This window comes from Pogoniulus pusillus, chromosome 19 (genome assembly GCF_015220805.1).
Source record: "Pogoniulus pusillus isolate bPogPus1 chromosome 19, bPogPus1.pri, whole genome shotgun sequence".
Classification (NCBI taxonomy): Eukaryota; Metazoa; Chordata; class Aves; order Piciformes; family Lybiidae; genus Pogoniulus; species Pogoniulus pusillus.
The window spans coordinates 22,310,122-22,333,761 of NC_087282.1; the positions used below are offsets into that span (position 1 = coordinate 22,310,122).

At 46.1% G+C, this 23,640-nt stretch overlaps 1 protein-coding gene across 2 annotated transcripts in view; it reads right to left on the bottom strand.

Annotated features, from left to right (window-relative positions):
- Window positions 1–23,640, bottom strand: part of LOC135184092 (gamma-aminobutyric acid receptor subunit beta-4) — an 83,555-nt gene that overhangs the window by 29,900 nt on the left and 30,015 nt on the right. For both annotated transcript variants that reach the window (XM_064159607.1, XM_064159606.1), the window contains exon 3: window positions 21,377–21,444. In XM_064159607.1, coding sequence (XP_064015677.1) covers window positions 21,377–21,444 — 68 coding nt within the window. The remainder of the gene's footprint in view (window positions 1–21,376; window positions 21,445–23,640) is intronic.

Consider the following 23,640-nt stretch of genomic DNA (forward strand, 5'->3'; position numbering starts at 1 on the left):
GGTAAAAGGGCAAGTTCCCTACCCACCCCCAGTTAGCACAATGCCATACATATCTCTTGCTTCTCTCCTGTTCAACAGTAAAATGTTGGCACCTAAAACTCTTGCTAAACCAAGAATCTTATAGAGGACAAAGAAAGCTGTTTTGTGGCACACAACTGCATCTCTGCAGGAACCACACAAGCTGCTGAACAGCAGCAGCATTTCCAGGGATGGTCCAGACACCCTAGGTGAGGTTGTCTGGAGACACAATATTGCAACACCAAACTCTGGTAAACAAGCAGTACAGGAAGGGCTCTTGTGCACACCAGTGACAGAAAACATTCTCACAGCAGGCCCAGGCTAGAAATAGGCTAGGAGACAAGATTTAGGGGGTAAACCAGTTAGCATTAAAATAACAAGGTGTTGATTAGGAGGTGGACACAAGTCTTGCTGACGGTAGCCCAGCAGAAGTCAGTGATTTTTCACAAGTTCTTAAATCAAAAGTAATTTTGGAAATGATCTAGAAGAGATGGGTCCAGAAAAAGCATTGCCTCTTCCCAAGCAGATAGCTACAATACCTCAGGAATCTTCTTGACCATGCAGATTTGAACCACAGGCATTTCTGCTCGGGTAATTCCAGCTCTGTGCAGGGACTGATGGGGACCTTGCTCATGCACTAATGTCTGGACTGAGTCAGGGGCACCCTGCCTGCCTGTCTTCTCTCACTGCCTCCACTCAAAGTCAGGTTTGATTAACACCTCTGAAAACAAGCTCAAATAATCCCACACTGTGGGAATGCCAGGTTTGGGGTATCTAATTATGATTCAAACCCCCCGACCCACATACATACCCAAAAGGTCACAGAGTAAATCTGTGGTGTAGACTGGGTACAAAAGCTACATCTGTCACTTTCTGTGTTACATTGAAAAGAACAAAACCACAATGACAGCTTTCTGGCCAAGAAACTGTTTTGCTTTGCTGTTATTCAAAGGACTGCTGAACTCCTGCTTCAGAAGCCTCACAGTCCATCTCCTGGGGGCACAAATATTTTCATTTGGGGAAAACCTTGCAAAGGAAAATGTCCTCCCCAGTACCCCTCCCAAGCTGTTTGGATCTGTATTGCAGCGAGAGCACAGAAGAGCAAAGCACCTGAGTTTCTGGAGCTTTTTACCTTCCTTGGTAACAGATTTTTCCCCTGCCTGTGGGAAACTCAGCTACAGAGGCATCACTTTCATTCTTCCCCTTTGAGAACTCCACCCCCACATCTTGGCAAGCTGCTTCACTGCCCTGCGTGCTTCTAATCTTTGACAGAGTCCTGCAGCACCTCACCCCTAACCAGGCCACCCTGCTGTCACTGCAGGCTCCTACCAGCCTTCAAGCAACAGCAAACAAGCTGTGGTACTGATCTCCACAAGACAAAAAGGGCAATCTGCTTACAAAGTGAACAGTCATTAGCACCTAAGAGATACACCTTCTAAGCACATCTGCATTTCCAGGATCGACAGGAGCAAACTCGGGATGCAGAAGTTAAAGCCTACACCATCATCATCAGTCTGACGTTCTTCAGGTAGGTTTCTGGAGAAGAACATCCAGCCCAGCTCTGGGCTGAGCTCTCTTTTCCAGTTTTCCTGGGTTTCGAAACAAGCATCCATCTCTGCTAGGTCAGCAGTGGCCAGACCCTTTGGTTTGTCCCCTAAGCCCAGCCCAGCTCCCCGCTGCTTCCAGCCCTTTTGTTTCCCGTGGTGCCCTCCTTGCCCTGCAAGGTGGACTTTGCAGCCCAGCTGTGTGCGGGACCACACTCAGCACTGCTGCTTCCCTCCAGTCCCTCTCGAAGCTGAGGCGACACCTGAGCCTGCCGGAAAGCCGCTCAGCATGACCGTCCCCGGGGGACCTCCTCCCCCCCCATGCCTCCATTCAGTCTGCTCTGCTGAGCAGCTCGTTGCGAGCTGGCAGTCCCAGCCCCCCTTGCCTCCCCCGCTCCCAGGTTTTGCACAGGCTCTGCTCCTTCTCTCTCCTCCTTCTTGCTGCATGACGCACACAAAAGAGAAGTGAGCGCAACACGTGGAGCTGGCAGACACTCATGTTGCAGAGGTGCCTCCCCGTCAGGAGGGAAGACAGCTCACTCAAAAGCCCACAGGAGCCCTGGAGAAGGAAAGGGAACTTACCTGAGAAACTCACACACTGACCTGACTGTGAGTCCTGTCAGCTACTGAGGAAAGGGTTACTAACATCTATCTCCAGATGAGACAAAAGAGATTGCTCAGTTAGTCTTCCCTGAAGCCCAGCAGAGACCCCAAACTAAAGATGATGTAAGAGGACCAAAGAGTGGAAGGCTGAAATGTTGACATGAGAGGGGCATGGATGGAGGAAGGGATCTCTTGCAGAACCCCAGACATACTTTAGGGAGTCAGTTGAGGGTGGGAACCTGAACTTCTTTTCCTACAGATCAAAGAACAGCAAGGGGTAGACCAAGAGCAGTTAAGGCACCTCAGTAACAAGGGTAGCACTCTGCAGAGAGCAGCTTCAGTTTTTAACTGGAAAGCCACCTAAGGCACTCCTACTTTGCACACAGGGGCAGACTGTTTGAACCCATAGCCTCAAGGATGCCTCTTTGGAGGATAGTATCATGGGTCCATTCCTGCTCATTGAAGCAAGAGAGGGGGTCCAAAATTAAGAAGCCACTCTTTCTCAGAGAGTGCTGCCCTTCTGTGCAGCTTCATGTCAGCACACAGCACACAAACATGGTGAGTCCAAGGGGGCATTCCTACAAGTGTGCTTGTGCTGATTTTGAAGACACAGTGGCACTGTGTCAGATCAAAGCCTTTCTAAATTAATAGCCTATCTCCAGTAACAGTAACAAGAGTAGCAGGGAGGAATATAAGCAAAACAGAGTCCCTGATGGCGTACTTGATTCTCCAGCTGTTTGAGGCTTCAGGTTCTCCTCAGCCAGAGTTGGTACTTTCTTAATTGAAGAGACTTAGCTTCTCTTGTGGGAGCTTGGCTTCTCTCTCAAAGTACTGTCTTTGGCAGCTGCAATCTTTTGGTAGTGAGTTGCAGTTTAGCTCTTCACTCTACCTCCATCACTTTGAAATGAGTACAAAAATCAGTCTCACTCTTTTCTGATTCCCTGTAGTGCTTACATTGAGTCAGTAAATAACCATACTCCTATGTTACTTGAGCTTACGAGGTATCCCTTTTAGATATCCAGAGATTACTGAGTAAACACAAATAACTACCTGCACTCTCAAATGTAGTAGGAAAGGCTCTGATGGAGATAGGAAGCACCAAAGATGATGGAGGTAGGAAGTATCAAAGAGGGAGAACTGTTGCACAGGTTAAATGCGGAACGGAGCCATATGAAGATGGTATCTAACATTCTGCAATGGGTTGTTGCACAAGAACAGACTGAAGGCAGGGCAATGGAAATAACTTTCCACAAAGCTTCTGGAACTTGCTCTTGCAAAAGCATGAAGTCAGGAGCCTAACACATTTTGGAAGGCCTAGGCATTAATGTGGAAAATACAGTCCAAGTAATAAAAAGGAAGAGACTAACAAGAAAGAATAGCTGGAGGATGCAGAGCCTCCTGCTGCAAGGCAGAAACTCCATCTTCCATTAGAGTCACCAGAAGCATTCCTTTCTGGCAAGCAGCTTCATAAACCCCCATCACAGCTCCTGGGAGACACAGATAGTTGGCAGGTTGGGTCAGATAATTTTCCTTTGTGCTGTGACCTATGGAGTCCCCAGCACTAAACTTGTCCAGAGGCAGAACTCTGCATGCTCATGGGGAGCTACACTAGACTCAGAAGCCAGGATTAGAAATGGAAGGAATAATGTATGTGTGAGGGTCGAATATTTGTTCAGGATACAGTATTTCTGGCAACATGGATGTCTCCTGTGCTTAGTCCATTTCTGTGGATGACAAATTACTCCAATACCTTTCGGAGGGGCTTTGAGAGTGAAGGAGACTATTCCACACTGCTAATGGAAGCTGTGCTTCACCAAGCACTTGCAAGGTACTGGAAGCAATAACTTTTCTGCAGGGGAGAGTGCCCACTGCTCTTCTGCTGCTGTGTGACTTTGGGCATGAGGGATAAAGGAAGGTTTGCCTCTAGCACTAGCTGTGCCACTTGACTTTTCCCCCCATTTCCCTTCCTCCCTGACTTTGATGAAGCACCTCGTTTTGGGGAAGTGACCAAATAAAAACCCTTCCCCGTACAAGTAAATGACATATGGTCTCCTTGTCCAAGATCACAAAAGAACATTAGGAAAGCCAAGGTGCTCCAGAAAGAGGGAGAAAAATGGAACATCTGACTTAGTAAAAACCAAGCTGCCACTGCCAAAGACTAATGAACAGTTTGTTGGCTTCAAATTCTTTGATGATTAAACACCATCTCCTGTTCCCGTCATTCTTGAGAAAGGAATGAAAGGACAAAGTAGTCCTCAAGTATGTTTCATTTTAGGAAGGGGGGAGGAGAAATGAGAGGAATTATTTTTTTAAGGGGAGGAGACAGGATGTGCCTTCAATCAGCTGCAAAGAATTGGAGCAGTGGAAAATGTGCAGAATGCACAAAGGACACAACAAGATGGCCACAGTTCACTTAAGATAACTACTTTGCCCTCATAAAGGATTGTCCATTTCCATGCAGATATATCCTTGAGGCCCAGACCTTAATGAGCACCTGTTAATCTGACACAAGGAAATACCTGATAGCAGCATTTCCATCTCTGAACAGCACAAAGTCTGTTGAGACTCTCACCTTTGCTTAGGGCAGGAGGCAGCAGCTCTTGTTCTTTTCATGAGCAGACTCTTCTGCCAAAATGCTGGGTTTAGCTCCTCTTTTGGTTCAAGTGAGTGCCTGGTTTGCAAGTCTGAAGTTCTGTATGACAACTGTTATACATAAAGTGACAACTGCTTCAGATATGACTTTTCTCCCTGAGTTTCAGCTTAGCAGGTGAGAAAGTTACAATCTCTTCCCACCTCCTCTGGTTTTGAGTAACCAGATGTCAGCACTCCCTCGGTTATCACTACGAACACCTTGCACCTGCAGCCTCTCTGCCAGTAACGCAAGGGGACAAGAACAGCAGGCTTCTAGGCTATGCTCTGTGCCCTTCTGTGCTGCAGGCTTTTGTGCTCGTGAACTCGTTCTCTTTGAGACCCAAGAAACACTTTGCATGGAGATGTTCCCCTCTGTAATCTGATCTGCTTCTCCAGTAATTTGCATGTGTTTAATTGCTGAATGCGTGTCCGGAAACTAGGACAGGTATCAGCTGTATCCTCAACAGCTAGGGGTGTGCAAGTCAAGTGTCACTTTGTTGCCCTATTTTTCTCCTGCCGTGCCATGCCCAGCACCTGAGTTATACCTCAGCAGCAAGACAGAGATACCTGAGTCCTAAACCAAAAGGGCATTTATCTGCCCATGACAAGGCTTTTGGAATTCTGAGCTTGCATATCGATGCCCTATCTGAGCAGGAGGCAGCCTCACATGTTGCCTAACAGCCCCAGTCACAGTGAAAGCAGAGGGTAAGAGGAGAAAGGCAGAACTGATGGGCACAGGAATGTCTATCACCTGCTCTATGGGCACCTGTGAAACAGCAACCTTGTTCAGTGTTCCAGGCAGCATCCCAAAATCACCACCTGCAGCATGACATCTTCCTCAGGCAATCTCTTAGAAAACAACACCAGGCAGATTCTGTTCTTCAGCCACACAATCTGTCAGCTGCTGTGCACCATTTCTGCTGATCCCCCAACTCTGTTCTCCATGAACTGGTAGCTGGACAAAGCCCAGAGCCCGTTCTACTCACAAAAGCAGAGTTGCTTGACTTCTCTATTTGTGCATCAGCAGCTAGCTTTCACTCCAAACCTCACCATAACTTCAGAAACTCTTTCCCAGAGAGGAGCCATCTCATAAGAAATGGTCAAATTCATTTTTGGCTTCTCTAGCCTCCTATGCCAAACTGGCATAGAAGGGCATGCTTTGTCCAGGCAGCCAACTTTGTCCAGACAGAGGAGCAAGGCCATACAATAGGTTCAGAAAAAAATGTGATGCATGAATCTGAGCAGTTTCCAGGCAGAAAGTCAAACAGATAGTGCTTACATTATTTTCTCATCCTAAATGGGCTGGGAACTGGTAGGGACCTGTTGTAGTACCAAGAGAGATAAAAACAGGTAAGATGCTCACTTGATCAAGGAGGAAGCTCAGACAGTAAGTCCTCAGCTGAGTAATCTCCTCCAGGAAAAAGGCAAGTTAAAAGAGTGGCTGGTTGAGGCAGTGCAGGAGGACAGCAAGCTGACCCCTCCAACAACAGTGTGTGTTTTCCCAAGTGTAGTCTGCCCCAGCAATGAAGCAGATCCCAGACAGTGCAGGTAACATGGCTTATTCCCCCTCTCCTGGAGACTCTTACAGGCTTATTGCTTACATCTGTGTTCTGCCAGTGCACAAGGTGCCTCCAAAGGCTTTCATTAAGTCTTCCCAAATCCCTTCTCTTTCTTACCATGTTTACTTAAGGTAAAATTTTAATTTAGCCTCTTTTGTTGATTCTCTTAACCTCTCTCTGGGTATGCAGGAGGTTACCTATCACTGCAGTGTAAGACACACAAGCTTTAATGTCTGTGGAGTCTCAGAGAAACATTATGATCATGGATTTCATATCTGGGAAAAGGAGGTTGAGGGCATGCTTGCATCATATCAAGCTTTCTGCTCATTTAAAAAGAGATTATCGAAGAATCAACCAGGTTGGAAGAGTCTTCCAACTTCATCCAGTCCAACCTATCAGCCAGCCCTATCCAATGCACAAGACCATGGCACTAAGTGCCTCATCCAGGCATTTCTTTAATACTTCCAGGGAAGGCGACTCCACCACCTCCCTAAGCAGCCCGTTCCAATGCCAATCACTCTCTCTGCCAACAACTTCCTCCTAACATCCAGTCTGTACCTCCCCCAGCACACCTTGAGACTGTGTCCCCTTGTTCTGTTGCTGGTTGCCTGGGAGAAGAGACCAACCCCCACCTGGCTACAAACTCCCTTCAGGTAGTTGCAGACAGCAATGAAGTCTGCCCTGAGCCTCCTCTTCTTCAGGCTAAACAACCCCAGCTCCCTCAGCCTCTCCTCACAGGGCTGTGCTCCAGGCCTCTCACCAGCTTCATCACCTTCCTCTGGACATGTTCCAATATCTCAACATCTCTCAAGTTGAGGAGCCCAGAACAGGACACAGCACTCAAGGTGTGGCCTGACAAATGCCGAGTACAGGGGCAGAATAACCTCCCTTGTCCTACTGGCCACACTGTTCCTGATCCAGGTCAGGATGGCATTGGGTCTCCTAGCCACCTGGGCACACTGCTGCCCATGGGCTTTCCAAGGTGGGCAAACATGGTGCTTTCAGAAAGGCTGTCACTGCCTCTTCCACCGTTTGCCTGCACCAATCTAATACACTTTACCATGAGCGTAGGGGAACACTAGAACAGGCTCCCCAGGGAGGTGGCTGGGGCCCATCCCTGGGGATATTCAAGATGACTCATGACAAGGCTCTAGGCAACCTGATCTAGTTGAGGATGCCCCTGCTTACTGCAGAGGGTGTTGGATTGGGTGACCTTTGGAGCCCCCTTCCAATCCAGACCACTCCATGATTCTGTGCTACACAACTGCTGTCTGCACACCTACAAGCCATGGGACACTGCTAGTATCTCCACCCTACTTCTTCTCTCCCCTTCCTCTACCCAGCTTCTCCCAACTCACCTTTTCATACTTCTCTAGCACTACCATTACTGCCTCACAGCATGTGTTGCCTGTGTCCCCCTGCTTACACATATGAGCATATCTAATAGACAGCCATTAAAGCTCAAAAATGTTTTTAATAATCAATTTGCATTTAATTAAACGTGCAACAACTAGCTTATTAGAGTAAATTAAATCTGAGTGAGATATTTGAACAGTGACTAGTGGAGATACCACCTCCTAAAGCCTTCAGAAGGAGGGATTATGTCAAGGAAATGTGATGCTGGAAGACCAGTGATGCTCCCTTAAACATTTACTAAGGGCTTTCACAGCCTTTGCATCTATCTCCATAGATTTTTCGCCTTGTAGTGATTTTCTTACCTCTTGCTTGGTGAGAGATGTTCGAGTGATTAAAACTCAATAGACTTTCTAACAGGAGCAACTTGGTAAAAATGTCATTTCTCCAAGACAATCCCAGAACTTGTCACTCCTCTGTACCTTTTTTAGTGTTAAGTGGAACATCCTCTTCACCTTTCCAAGAGTTTTACTGAACATCAACCCAGTCAGACTCTGCCCCACTCAGGAGAGTTTCTGCAGCCCTCCACATCGACACTAATAGAGACCATGGGGGGAAAAGGCTGGAGGAATGGAGAACTAAAGCAGTTAAGGGGCTTAGTAGCCCACTGGAGTTAGATAATCTGGAACACACCTCTGGGTAGCAATTCCAGCTCACTCAATGCTAATTCTCCAGCAGACTGGGCACTTTCACCTATGTCTCATTTTCTCTTACCTGTAAAAATAAGACGTGGGTGCTAACTTGCCTCCATGCTGCAGTTTGGGATCCCCACATCTCTGGGCAAGTGCTAAGTGTGTAATGAACAGAAATTACTTTCTCCCTGAGGAAAAAAATAATAAAAATAGAGCTTGTAATTCCCTGTGGCAGTCAAGACCACCAATGCAGTTTGGGGCTGCATAGACTGGGAATCATGTTGTGAAAGAAGTAATATTTCTACTTCACAGGGCAGGGTAATGTGCTGCAAATGCAGCTCTATGCACTGAAACCACGAGACTCTCTGCAACAATATCAAGGCATGCAATGCTTTAAAGACACTGTTTAACTCAGAGAAGGAAGGTTTGGTATTCCAGGCTTCAAAAAGTGCCACAAAGCTGTCATTTCCCAGGAGGCAGAGAGAAGCAAACAAATCCTTTGAATGGTATGATTAACATGGTCTGGGTGGGTCACCTCAACTAGGCTGGCAAAGATTGTCTCGACCAAAAGTTGAGCATGATGTTTATTTACTTATCATGTAGGAAGGATGGCTAGGGGGAAAAAGAGAAGATGGTGAAATGCAGAAGAGCAGAGAGTATTTCTGCCAGTAGGGTTCAGTTAGGGTTTAGGTTCAGTAGGGTAGAAGCTGGATGTACTGTGGTACAAAAACCAAAGTCTGCTTTTCAACAGGCTCAGGCAAACTGGATATAAACTACTGAACCTGAAAACCCTGAGACTCCTACACACAGACTCAGTTCTATATCTGGAGTGACTTCTTCTACACATGGATATTCTGCACTGTCATGTGTGTGGCCCCTAAGTTGACAAACTCAGTCAGATTGAGCTGTTGAGAAGAGGAGGCTCAGGGGAGACCTTATTGCTGTCTACAACTACCTGAGGGGTGGTTGTGGCCAGGAGGAGGTTGCTCTCTTCTCTCAGGTGGCCAGCACCAGAACAAGAGGACACAGCCTCAGGCTGTGCCAGGGGAGATTTAGGCTGGAGGTGAGGAGAAAGTTCTTCCCTGAGAGAGTCATTGGACACTGGAATGGGCTGCCCGGGGAGGTGGTGGAGTCGCCGTCCCTGGAGCTGTTCAAGGCAGGACTGGACGTGGCACTTGGTGCCATGGTCTGGCCTTGAGCTCTGTGGTAAAGGGTTGGACTTGATGATCTGTGAGGTCTCTTACAACCCTGATGATACTGTGATACTGTGATACTATTATTAGAGAAAAGGGCCAAGAATCCACTGTCTAGGCTGTGGCAAGAACAGAGGCCTGTATAGTCATGCCAGCACAACCAAAATGTGCAGGAGTATCTGCTAACCTGATCTAGGAAACAATTTCTGCTGTCAAAGGTATTGACCTTACCACAATGAATGTAATCTACCTCTGCCTCCGTCCGTGGGTTAGCCTGCCCTTGGTTATTGCAGGCTAAAGCCAGGGGAACCAATCCAGGCTGACACCAGCAGCAGTACACACAACATGGCCCATACTAGCATTTCTCCACTTCAGCAGTCCAAGTCTTGATGCAGGATCATAAACCTGATGGACAGATGCAGTGTAGGTAACTGACAATAGCATTCAAAAGGCAGCTGTATGAAACATTCTAGATTCTGCTGAACAAGTCAAGTTTATTATGGAATGCATCAAGGGAAAGGAGATTTCAGCAGGCTGTGGAGGTCCACAAACGAGCAGACTCGGACTTCACGGCCAACTGGATGGCAGAGAACAAGCTGCAGTCTCTGTCCATGCTGAGTGAGTGCTCTCTGCAGTACCAGGACCGATAGTCCTGGAGCCAAGGAACTCTATTTGCAGAGCTCACTGAAAGTTATTGGCAAGGAGCCCATGTAAGCTCAGTAAATAAAGCATCTAGATAAAAAAAAATACCCAAAGGCACTATTTAATTTTTCTGAGGGTTCTGATACAGTCAGTAACATTGAGAGGGAACAGAAATCCTACATACAGGAACAGGAGCACAGGACAAAGGCAGCCTTCCAGAAGAGTGGAACACAAGGCACCTAGTAGGTCTGATGGCTCACAGCCTATACAGTTAAATACCCAACACTCATTTTTGGGGGCAGATAAGAAAGATAGGGTTTGTGTCTAACCCTATCAGATAAAAAAGAAAAGGGTTTGTGTTCAGGGACTAGACTGGGACTCAGAAAAACTAGACTCAGACCCACTGCATGCAGTCACAAAAAGCAGGAGCCCAGCTGTGTGCACCTTGCAAGCAGTAACTTGGAAGCTGCCAGTGGATCTTGCTATTTATGCCCTCTGCCATTTTTTCTGGCTGGAGCTGGTCTGAGACAGCACAGCCTACCCATATATCATCTCAAATGCACACCACAGCCTTGTTGCCCCAAATGATCCTTTTCATCTTAGTAGAAGACCTTCCTGGATCTCCAAACAACTCAACAGATCCTCTTCCTCTTACCATGCCTTCTCCTTGAATGTTCATTTTTCTCTGTAGCCTAGCAACTCAGCACAGACTCAGAATATTAACAGCTCCTGTCCCCACACACGATCTTCTCCAGAGGCTTGGGAAATGCGAGAGCAGAAAGACGGAGATGGGGTAGGAGCAAGCACGAGAGATACAGGGAGCACGCAGGGAGCTCCTATCAGCATTCAGAAGCAGCAGAGCTATTCAGCTGTCGTATCTGCCACCTTCACTTAGTATGTACATAACATATAGAGCTATATATAGCCCCATTTATTTACATATTCAAATAGCAACATGACACGCACGCACTCGCATTTGGATCTGGGTTCTATATCGAGGCACAGGCACTCTTGCGCACATCCACTTTCTGTTGCTAGATGCTTGAAAAGTATATATGACAGGATGTCAGAAGGTCAGATGCTCAAGATCTAATTTGGTTTTCAATCAAATCAGATGAAGCTTTCACTTGTGGGAAGATGCTTTAGCATTCTGCAGTAATCCTTTCCATTGCTGCAGTGTTCCTATTGAAACAGGTGGCAATTTGGAACATTGCTCTCAAATACAGAGGGATTTTTAATACATCTATATAAATATATATATGTATATATATATATATATATATATATATAAAGGCTGTGGGAGTTCTGCCTGTGTAAAAAGCTGAATAGAAAAGTAAGCAGGGGAGCAAGGGGAAAGGACATTTTTATCCCAGGCAAAGTTTTCTGCAGTAGCAATTCTAACTACTACAGAAACGCTGGGGTGCAGCTTGAAGTGGTTCATACCAGTACCATACAACGCTGATATGTTCAGATCTAAAGATAACTTGGCTGATACAGGAACAGATGGAGCACTGCAATACATAGCACTGTTCAGCTGAAAGTATGCTGCAAACTATATAGCCATGGACTCTTATCCTCTCCAACACGACTTCTCTCCTGCTGTGAGGTGGAGTCACCTAGTCAAAGCAGAGTGATCCTGGCCTCTGCAATAAGAGCACAGAAATGTTCTCATTTGGGAAATTGCCTACTGAGCAAAACATGTGAACTTTGTTTCTCAGTGTTGGAGCAGGATTGACTCAGCCCTCTTGAGGCTTGAACTTGTGATACAGAAGAACTTGCAAAGCTGCTCCTTAGGGATAAGAGCATCACAGGAAGATGCACAGGGGGAATCATTTGCCACAAGCACTGACACCATATTTTATTTGTGCTGCAGAACCTGAGGTCTAGGCTAAGAATCAGGCAATCTACCCAACAGCTTTCCTACAACCAAGAATTTACAGTTATGCAGGCAAAGATCTTTCTGCAGACTCTCCCATTAAGATATCACATGAATGCTACAAGATCCCTGGGAAAAAAAAAACCTCAATCACAGTAGAATAGAAAGCCCCAAGGGGAGAAAATCATTCTCTAGTCCAGCAGTTCACAATCTTTCCCCAACTGAGAGCTCACTTCACTGAGGTTCAGTATCTACCGAGCTATGTACATGGCAAAAATCACAAAATTCAGCCAACAGAAGCATTTCATTCAAAGACATCATTAATGCTCAAAACATCACAGCTCTTCAGCACAAGCATAGGAGACCCCTTTGTGGGTGATGCAAGAAAGCTGTCTCTTCTCACATGAGGACACCTCCAGGCAGTACAATGGCAAGAACCTGGCAGGATCGCTGCTTTAGCAGGCTGCTCTCTGCCACACATGCCCCGAGTCCTTGAGACCTCCATCTCAGAAGAAATTCCTAGTGCTTTGTGTAGATTCTAGGTATCAGCTGGCCACAGCATTCGAAGAGACTGCACGGTGATCTTTGGGTTGTTACTTAGCAACTTGACTCTAAGATGTAGTGAATTCACTGGGCAGCCTCTGCAGCAAAGCAATACCAGGACCAAGGGCACAGGGAGGATTTTGTCATGGGAATGGGATAATCTGTGAAATATTACGGCAGACAGATAAGATTTTTTCCCTTCTACAAGTTGCCATAAATGCAGTAAATATTGACATATGAGTCACACTGACCTATTTTCTAGTTTTTAAGACGGGACAATCTCTTTGCAGGCAATTTCAAAACCCAAATGGTGAGTACTTCATATCCCTTCACAGCTCCTAAGGATTTTATGCAAGAACTGTATCCTCTGATGGAAGGGCAGAAAGGAGACCACTGCCTATTTAAACCTGAGCATCCACTCCCTGCTACCATCACACTGAAGACTGCCCTTGAGGCCAGATGAATTACTTGTCCCCATGCACTACCTTAGCACAAGGAACCTTTCAGCACAATCAGTGGAATTTCTGCTAAAAAATCCCAACCAACCAAAACCAAAAACCCAACAACAACAAAACAAACCCAAATAAACCCAAAGCACAATGTGATAACAGCAGATACCTACATCTGATTCCTGACTTTTTAGACAAGTGACTGTTTTTCATCAGTGCTGATGAAAGTCACCCTGAGCCTCAGCAGTCACAGGATGTCAGCACTGCTAGGATAGACAAAGTAACCTCAAATGCAACAATGGCAGATCAGATGAGTCCCCTGACATCTGCTTTGTTGCAGCGATGTTGCTAGGAGCAAAATAGAGCTCTACTCTTACCATGTATCTGGATGAGCTACAGAGTAAGCAGTTGTACCTCTTGCCTGCCAAAGAGACTAGGTCAAAGGTGCTCTGTCTAGGTTTGGAGGTTACTCTCTATGCCGCTGCAACAATCTTTTATTTCTCCTAACATGCCTCTAGCAGAAGGAAAACACATCAAGATGCTGTTGCTTTCCTTCAGCTAGCCAAGTGATTGTGTGTTTATGCACAAAATACTCCCTGTTGCTGGAGAAGCAGAGACATGAGTAGGCCAACAAGGTGACTGCATGTAACTGATGATAGTGTGCACAGGACACTGCACACAACCACTGTGCAGGATGGCCCTTTGCATCCCCTGGCAACTCTCCCCTTCAGAAAAATGCTGTTTCTCTTGTGCAGAACTGCCACTGTTTGGTCTCCTAAGCAATCAGCCATCCAGTGCATTGCAGCCCTGCACACCAGAACTTGAACTGACAATAGGTGTGTGACCTAAGCTGTACTGAAGCAATCAGCAGCAGAGGAAGGCAGACACTTGCCAGGTCTGAAGAAACCTTCCATCTCAGTTGAATGTTTGTAATACTTTAGCTTAAATCACAGTGCACAGAAGCCACTAGCATGTGAAAAAGAGCAGAACATAACCCCAACCTGTCCATGCCAGCACAGAATCTGGGGATATCTCACCCTAAGTCAGAGCTGTACCATTCTTACCACGCCATGTTGGTAGGATATTGCCTTTCTCCATCTCCAAGGCTCCACAGCATTATCAGCTACCTGCAACCCGATCATCCCCTGAACCTACAGCAGTCTGCCAGGACTATACAGCCCTTGCAGTACCATCACAGCACACCACCATTAGCTCAACATCAAAGCTGCCTCTTAGTTTTGCCATATTTTGGCAGTCTTCAATGTTCAGCAGCCTTAAATACCAAGTTGTAATGTGTACACACACACATAGTTTAGATAACACAGAGTCACAGGACTGGAGATACCCTAGGCTACAGGAAAAGATTTACAGCACCAACATGTCATGTCATGCTTGTATCCCACAGCATAGAACTCCAGAAACCACTCACTGTAGGAGTTAAATGCTCTTTGGTTCTGAAAAACCCTTTGGTTACCCATGGGTGCAGAATGGCTGGCAAATACTTTATGCCATTTTTCCATTGAAAAGAGATGGCAACAAACCAGAACAGTTTCAGATAAGAATAATGCAGATACTGTGCTTGAAAAGAGTAGATGGTAGTAAAAGGTACAGTATCTTTTTAGCTATCTTGGCTATTAAACCTGCAGACATCTATAACAGTGGAAAACCCTTTTCACACACACTGCAGCTATTTTTTTTGTCCATCATTGCAGGCATGCAGAGGGGCTGCTAAAGGTCCTCCAAGGCTACTGTCAAAGCTACGTCAGCCCCAAGGGAACTAGTGTTTTGGCATAGAATGGCTGCATATACTTCTGGTATCAGACAGGATGATACAGCCTCATTTTCAAGGCACATGAGAACTATCAAATCTGCAGTGTCCTGATGGAGCCTTACTTCATGGCATAGAATCAACCAGGTTGGAAGAGACCTCCAAGATCATCCAGTCCAACCTATCACCCTGCCCTATCCAATCAACTAGACCACGGTACTAAGTGCCTCATCCAGGCTTTTCTTGAAGACCCCCAGGGACGGTGCCTCCACCACCTCCCTGGGCAGCCCATTCCAATTGCATACACAATTTGACTGTTACAATGCTTGGAAGATGGATTGGACCTCATGCATCCAGATCAGTGATCCCACACAGATACTCATTTTTCTACCTATCAGGAAAGGGCCAAGAGAGTCAAGAGCTCCAGCAATAGAACAAGGGGACACAGTCTCAAATTGTGCCAGAGGAGGTCTAGGCTGGATGTCATGGGGAAGTTGTTGGCACAGAGAGTGATTGGCATTGGAATGGGCTGCCCAGGGAGGTGGTGGAGTCGCTGTCCCTGGAGGTGTTCAAGCAAAACCTGGATGAGGCACTTAGTGCCATGGTCTGGTTGACTGGATAGGCCTGGGTGCTAGGTTGGACTGGATGATCTTGGAGGTCTCTTCCAATCTGGTTGCTTCTATGATTCTATGATTCTATGAGAATGTACAATCTGAGAGGCTGCTGTGTGGGGTGCACCAAAGAAAGCCTCTCACACAGAATCTAACTATCCACACTGCCTTCTTTCATCAGCTATGCCCAGCACAAGCACACAGAGGAACCAAGCATATATATATAGATATATTACTGTGAATGGGTTACATTGCAACTGAGATTCAACTAGTCAATGCATATTCTTATTCCAGTGAAAACAGAACAGCAATACCCGATCAGAACAGATTCCACTACAAAGCCTATTTCTAGCATGCCTAATAGGTGGAAAATTTGATGTAGTGAGAAGAGTGATGGCCCAGTGATGGTGACATAACAGGTGTTAGGATGAGCTGTCCTGGTTGAGGACACCCTTACACATAATGTATCATATTTTCTTTGGGGTTAAAAGCCAATTAAAAACCCTAGCAGCTCATCACTGCCTTTGGTCATGCTTCATATCTTTCTTAAGCAGGGAAAACTTCTTTGCCAAACAATACAGCCTGGATTTTTTGGGGGGGAAATAGCAAACACAATGCTTCCATTCACAAGCCCCAAGAGATCTAGTGCAGTATGCCAAGAGCAAGTGCAGTCACCCCAATAAGACAGCAGTGTGGCAAGAGGTGATACAGAGAGAAGGAGGCAATGAAATGAACCATCAAAGTCAGTTTTGCCAAGCATCCTGCACCAATGACTAACCTATCTCCACTGCAAACTGTCCCACAGCAAATTACATTGCCAATCCCACAGGTGTGGTTCCTTTACCGCTTACCTTCCTGCAATCATTTCTGTTTGGAAGCCTTGTTTCTCATGCTAGCCCTTTGCAACAATCCTCCTGCATCTTTTCAACTTGTCACCAGGTTTATAAAACTTTAAAGCCAGTGCTATAACAAACTGAAACGATGTTATTGCAGATGTAGGAGAGCATCTTGGGATGAATAAATTATAGGAGCCACAAAGAAATCACGACTATAACGGCTGGATGCTCCGAGCTGTCTACGGTGCGCAGATACACAGGAGGGAGCAGGTTTAGGACTGCACAGATCACAGGGCAGGAAAATGGAAGTGTTATGAAGGGTAACCATCTCTTATTTCAAATGCATAAAGAACTTTGCTTGGTTTTCTTATTGAAATAGTTCATCAATGCTTGAAGGGAGTCTGAACTCATTGGTGTTAGAAAAATATATGCCCGAAGATCACCTAGAGATCAGTCTGTAGCTGGAAGTATTATCCTCTAGTCTCACCATGCAGCAAGTACAATATACCCTTGATAGACCAATCCTCAGCTGTCTGTTGAAAGGGCATGCTGGAGTTGAGTAAGACTTCCAGCCCATTCTGAATCTATTGATACTCTATACCATCAGAACTGGATCCACCAAAACAGGTTGGTTGAACCAAACTATTAAGCTGAGAGTGACTTAGGGCAGCATTCAGGCCACATACCACAAGGACAGAAACTCACAAGCTGTTTTAGCTGCAGAGTGATCTGAGCTCTGTGCTGCCAGTGCTCTTCATTCTCCTGGGTCAGAAGTACTATTATATTCCTCAGTAACTTGGGTACCAAGACCATACAGTTCTGAACACAGCACTATCCAAGTACTGTTGTACACCAACAGACATCTATAAATACCTGCTCGTTGTTCCATGCTTACTGCAATTCAAACTCCCACATCAAAAATGGCATTTACCAGACAACTTCTCCATTCTATTTCCTTTAAGGAGAACTAGGAGATACCATCCTTTCATTCTTGCAGATCATCTGAGCTACTGAACATCATCATGAAGACATTCCTACTTTCAGGTTGCCTCTAAATCTCCAACTTGCACATTCATAGAGGACATGAAAAGACTCTAGCTAGGACTTTCATCTTCATGGATCATCACTTCCCAGAGGGTCTGCCAGTCAATTGTGCCCTCCCCTATACCTATTTGGCCTGGCCCCTGACATCTTTTCCCAGGCATTTCAATTGATGTCACTGATCTTGGCTCAGAAAATAATCCTTCTAATCACTGACAAGAACAGAGGCTGCAGCTCAGCGTTGCTTAGCAAGGCTAAGAGCAGTACACAGCAATAAAGCATTTCTCCAGCAAGTGAGCCTGAAAGCACGGCTGACCACACACAGGCAGGAGCTGCAACAAGCAGGAAGCTGCCACTTTTCAAACAGAAGGACTGTGGGTTTTGACCCTCATCATTTTGAAGCCAGCACTGTACCTATGGTCGTACTGCATCCTGGCACGGGTCTGGCTTGTAAACTGGACAGTGTCTGAGCACGGCCCTTGTGGAGATGGAGATGCATTGACGTTGTACAGCAAGGCTCCAGGAAACACAAAGCACTCACAAGCACCTGCAAAGCACTCTGTATATCAGAGTGGCTGGGAACTTCCAGTATCAAGACATAACTGCCTTTGCAGAGAGCACTGAATCCTCCAGGATTGAAATGTCACCACATCATCGTTTTGGCATTACAGTCCTCATGCAATGAAGGCAAGGACTGCTCCTTGGATCACGGGTAGAGCTGTATTCCCCCAGCTGGACTCCTGTGGAAAACAACTTTTTGAACTCCTGTGGAAAACAACTTTTTGAATCATGCAACGGGTAGGCACTGACAGCACTTGTTGCCTGCCATCAGACAGCCAGCAGATGCCAAAAGTCCCAGATAAAAGCATGGGAGAGCTGCGGATTCTCCTCAGCCTGCCCAGCCCCAGCACCAGGGCTATTGTTCCCAAAAGAATGTCTGAGGATTAATTAATTATCCTACAAGGGGCAGTAAGTAATAACACTCATTGTGGAACAATAGAAGCTATTTGGTTGCCATGACAACCCAGCTTCACTTCTGTGCCTTTAATTTATTCATTGCACAGTCCCTTTCCCAATCACATATGATGCCAAAAACTGCCTTGTTTTTCTTGCCAGTATCCATGTCCAGAGCAGGGGTAAGACACAGTCCTTTCCCTCAGGCATCTGTCACACAGAAGAATGATGCACATAAAATCCCTTCAGCCTGGAAACTTACATCACATGATAACTCTTCTGCTCCCTAAATGTTTGTTCTTTAAGATGATTCTGGTTTGGTAATCCTTTATTGAAGCTACCTAAGCATGATGCTTATAGATCTTGATCTCCAGTAGGTTTGCACATACAGCTACTTTGTCCCCATTCCACCCCCAGCTCAACACATGTAGGAAGCATGGACAGGAGATTATGCTTGTCAAGTCAGACAGAGAGCCAGGGTAATCAAAGCTCAGGAGTAATGCCTTCACAGTGTCAACAGGAGCACGACACGGACAATGCCTGGTGTCATTTGATTACAGTCATGCCACAATCATCAAAACACACTGCCCATTAACAGCACTGCCCAAATTCTGTGAGATGCAGAGCAGCATACAGATGAAGGTTCATGGCAGGGAACATGTTTTCCTATGTGCTCCACAAAGACATTATTGTTGCTGTTTCCCCACAGCTCAGGGCACACACATTTGCCTCATCCATCCTACAACAGAAATAGAGGAGAGCTGGAGAGGGGAGAGCACCACATTCACATGGCAAGGGTTGCAAAATGTTGGTAAGGATATGACTACTAGTCTAGGGCACAGACTGGTGCCACAGCTGCTCACACCAGGTGTGTAACAAAGCACATCACCAGCCTTTATAGTCCGTAGACACACCACCAGCAGGAGGTTCATCTTGTACCAGCCTCTGCAGCACTCAACTATCTTCTCAGCTCTACTGAGGAAGATCAGGCTGTTGAAGTAAGACAGCTAACATGCCTCACTCCCTTCTAGTTATATTTATGCAAGCTAGGGTCTTAAACTACAAGTCCAGACCCCAAATTGCTCATGCTGGCTCTAGCAAGGAGCTTGACAATTGGTTCACCGTAGGAAAATCCAGGTCCGAGTTGAGACTGGGGGATGACATGATTCAGAGTTGAGCTCTGCCCTGACAGGCAAGATAGATGGAACTAGGTTAAGCCATCTGGCTTTTCTAAGTGGAATCTAACCTCAAACACAGCTACCCAGTGCAATGGGGATATGGGTCTGTACCTGACATTCTTACTGTACACACTGTGCAGTGTCAGTTGCTAGCCTGAGGTGTAACATGCCACCCAGACAGTTATGGTAATGGTGGGATGACAGCAGAGCCCATGGAGGACACTGTTCCATGTGAGAACCTGAAGGCTTATGGCTGACCCTTCACCCTGGGTTGTACTAACACCTGTGTTCAGGATTTTCAAAGATGGAAACCAAAGTAGCTAGTCAGATTGTCTCACCACCCCTCCTCCCCTCCATGCAAGAGCAGAATAGTCGGTGGGCCACAGAAACAGGGCAGAAGAGTCCAGAAACAGATAAATAGGACAGGAGCATTGGGAGACCAAGGTTTTAATTGACTTGAATAGCAAGAGCTCTAAACTGGCCTAGGATTCTCCTGCATTGGCCAGGAGTGGAGGAAAAGCACAGCTGCTGATGGGGGAGTCAGGAGCCTTCTACTCCACTCAGCCTCTTGGAAAGGAGAAGAGTTTGGAGGAAAAGCCTCCAGGCAAGAGGGAGAACGGCAAGATTAGACAAGGATCAGCACAATCTGCAAGATCAGGCAAGGATCAGAACAATCTATGTCCTCTGCTGAGTGCTAAAGGCTAGAGAGACAGATAGGACAGGCCTGGATGTGGAACCAGAACTGTGGCCAAAACAATTAACCGATTTCACACCCAAGCCATTGCTATCTGGGCAGATGATTCTTTTCTTCTTAGTGGTATAAACATCTCCAGTTTAACAATGCCACCCAGAACTACATCTCCATTAGATCCCTCCCTTTCCAGTGTAGAAATGCCAAATTAACACTAACAAACATGAAAAGCTGCTCAGCTTTTTATGAGCTTGGTAGCCACAGGCTGACTGTCAATCCACCCCTGCCTTCGTGCCAACCAAAAAGTACAACTTGCATCTATCTATTTCTTTTCCTTTTGAATTTCTTTTTTTTTTTTAAGGCATGAGCACTAATGGATAAGAGAGATGGCTGTAAAACCAGCACACAAATAGAACAAATGCCAATCTGCTCTGGGTAAGGTGGCACTAGCTCCAGAGATGCCAGAAGATACTCTCTGTCCACATGTTCACAGATAACAGCAGGGATACTTCGACATGCTAATTCAGACACTTGCTAACTCTTCTAGAGTACACCCTCCAAAAGCAAGTGAACTGCAGTCCTTCAGCATGCCCAGCCATGCCACACAGCAGGGGCAGGTGTGTACCACCTACCAGTCCCGTCTTGCAAGTATTGAGTTCAAGATTGTTTCAGCCTGGCTCTGAGGCTGTGGGGACCACTGACAAGCAGCCCCAGTGATGTAAGTCATTCAGCAGGTAGAAGAAGCAAGGCTCTGACTGAAACTGCTATGCTGAGAAAGAAATTTGGGGGGGAAAAAAACCCAACAAACAAGTATATTCCTATAGCCCAGCTAAATATTTGATCTTCTTTTCCATCACACCATACATGGAGAAATCCTCTTTAAATTCCTTATGTTTAGTGAGGAAGAGTTTTGCCTTAAATTAGAGTTCCCATCACCCCTCAAAACTCTGTTTCCAAAGCAGAAGCAAAACCTCCTTCTTCAATACCAGACATATGCCACTCTTTCTCCAACAGCTTCTCAGATGCAGGAAAGATTCACAGCAGGAAGTCAAGAAAGCTGAGGTGTGACTTCCATGCAAAAGTGTACCCTGAGATCTCAGGTAACTCCAAGAAGTCATTGTCTTGGAAGCACATCTCAACCAGAAAAATGGAAGAACAGTTTATTAGCCTTTTTTTTTCCCCCAAAATACTTACCATGTTGACTTCAGATATCTGGTCAATGCTGGAGATATGGATGCTCATTCCCACTGTGACAGGGTTACCTGAAACGCAGATGAACTGGGTTAGGATCATATTCAAGCCTCCCTCTTTTACCTGTTATCAAAAAATTGCCTAGAAAAGCCTAGATGCAATTTGAAGCAGCCTCACATTGTCCAAATATATAAGATTTCCAAGTCACATGTGCTCAAATGACTAGAGAGGAGTAGATTTCTCTAATCTCCAGTTCTTCAGCTTCACCCCTAGGAGTAGTGCAGCCTAAGCTTGATTCCTGGAAGTTAATTACCCCCTAGTTATACAATTATCTCTAGTTATTCCAAATAATGCCTTCAGAGACTATGAGCAGCCTCCCAGTGGACTTGCACAAGGTGTTACTGATTGACCATACAAAGAACATAGTAATCAAGCCCATGAAACACATGGGTAAGAAAGATACTGCAGCTCGCTCCTCCATCACTCTGTCAGCTCTGAGTGTTCAGTCTGAAACCCCCACATGAATTAGAATACTCAAGATACCAGACAAATACAGGGACCAGATCTATGAAGTGAGAAAGCAGCATTTGTATAGTGACTTTTCTTTCTATCTCCTGTCCTCCCCACAGCCAGATAACAAACCATCCCACTGCAAGGTAGAAAATCATTCCTTGCAATGCAGTGCTAGAAAGGGAATGGCAAGCAGTTATGCCACTCAAGGTATTAACTCTTCCATGGACTCATTAGTAGATCTAACAGCTAAAATATTTACAGATAATCATGAAATGGCTCTGAAAGTAATTAGGAGATTGGAGGAGAGAAGCACACCAATACCAGACAAATACAGGGACCAGATCTATGAAGTGAGAAAGCAGCATTTGTATAGTGACTTTTCTTTCTATCTCCTGTCCTCCTCACAGCCAGATAACAAACCATCCCACTGCAAGGTAGAAAATCATTCCTTGCAATGCAGTGCTAGAAAGGGAATGGCAAGCAGTTATGCCACTCAAGGTATTAACTCTTCCATGGACTCATTAGTAGATCTAACTGCTAAAATATTTACAGATAATCATGAAATGGCTCTGAAAGTAATTAGGAGATTGGGGGAGAGGGGAGAAGTGCACAACTGGAAATGAAGTGATGTTTTAATTATGTGTTACCAAAAGTAGAGAAGTAATGTCATTAGGGCTGCTTTGTGATTGGGTGTACTGTTAACTGAGACCCTCTGCTGCAAATTAAGCAGCATTATCCTTTAATGGAATATGAACAACACAGAAAACATCAGAATCAACAACTGTAATTAGGCCCTGCTATGCAAAGCCCCTTAAAGAGGCAGTGTTCTTCTCCAGCACTCCTGGCTCCCTGGCAGGGGTGCTGGAGGCAGGGGTGCTCAGGAGACCTTGCAGAGGTCTCACACAGCGCTCTCCTAGTCGTATCACAGTACCACCAAGGTTGGAAGAGACCTCATAGATCATCAAGTCCAACCCTTTACCACAGAGCTCAAGGCCAGACCATGGCACCAAGTGCCACGTCCAATCCTGCCTTGAACAGCTCCAGGGACGGCGACTCCACCACCTCCCCAGGCAGCCCATTCCAGTGTCCAATGACTCTCTCAGTGAAGAACTTTCTCCTCACCTCCAGCCTAAATTTCCCCTGGCGCAGCCTGAGGCTGTGTCCTCTCGTTCTGCTGCTGGCTGCCTCTCTGCCTTACTTCTATGTTCAACTTTCACAAGGGAACCAGGTGGGAAAACAACCAAAAGTCACTTCAGGGAGAACTGATTCTCCTGCAGCCTCCTTTATGCCAGAGGCTAATAGTGGCACAGGAAAGCTTTTAAGGAAGTTTCACTTTGGTGGTTTGCCTTTTTTTCTGAACTCAGGGCCTTGTGATAGAAGCTGTAACAGAGGGAGGGAGTCACCACTGCCCTGAGGCTCCTGCAGCCTTCAGTTACAGGAGGGAAGCTGGGGAAGTGTGTGAGGCTGCAGCAGAGCTGGGAAGAAGGCAGCTCACCACTCGTGAGCCTTTCTGCCACACGGTGAGCTTCTCCTCCAAAAGCTGCCCTGGTGCCTGCTTTTCTTCCACTCTGTCACCACCCATACCTGTGCCACTGTGCTTATGTGGCAACTCCTCCCCCAGTGTAAAAAGTGTTCCTTGCCCCCAAACTGTGTAGAACACCCACTGCAACCAGCAGTCTGGGTGGTTATGGCAGGGGAGCACTGACAGTGGCAATACACAAATATTTGTCAAATGCAGAGTCTATCCAATCTAA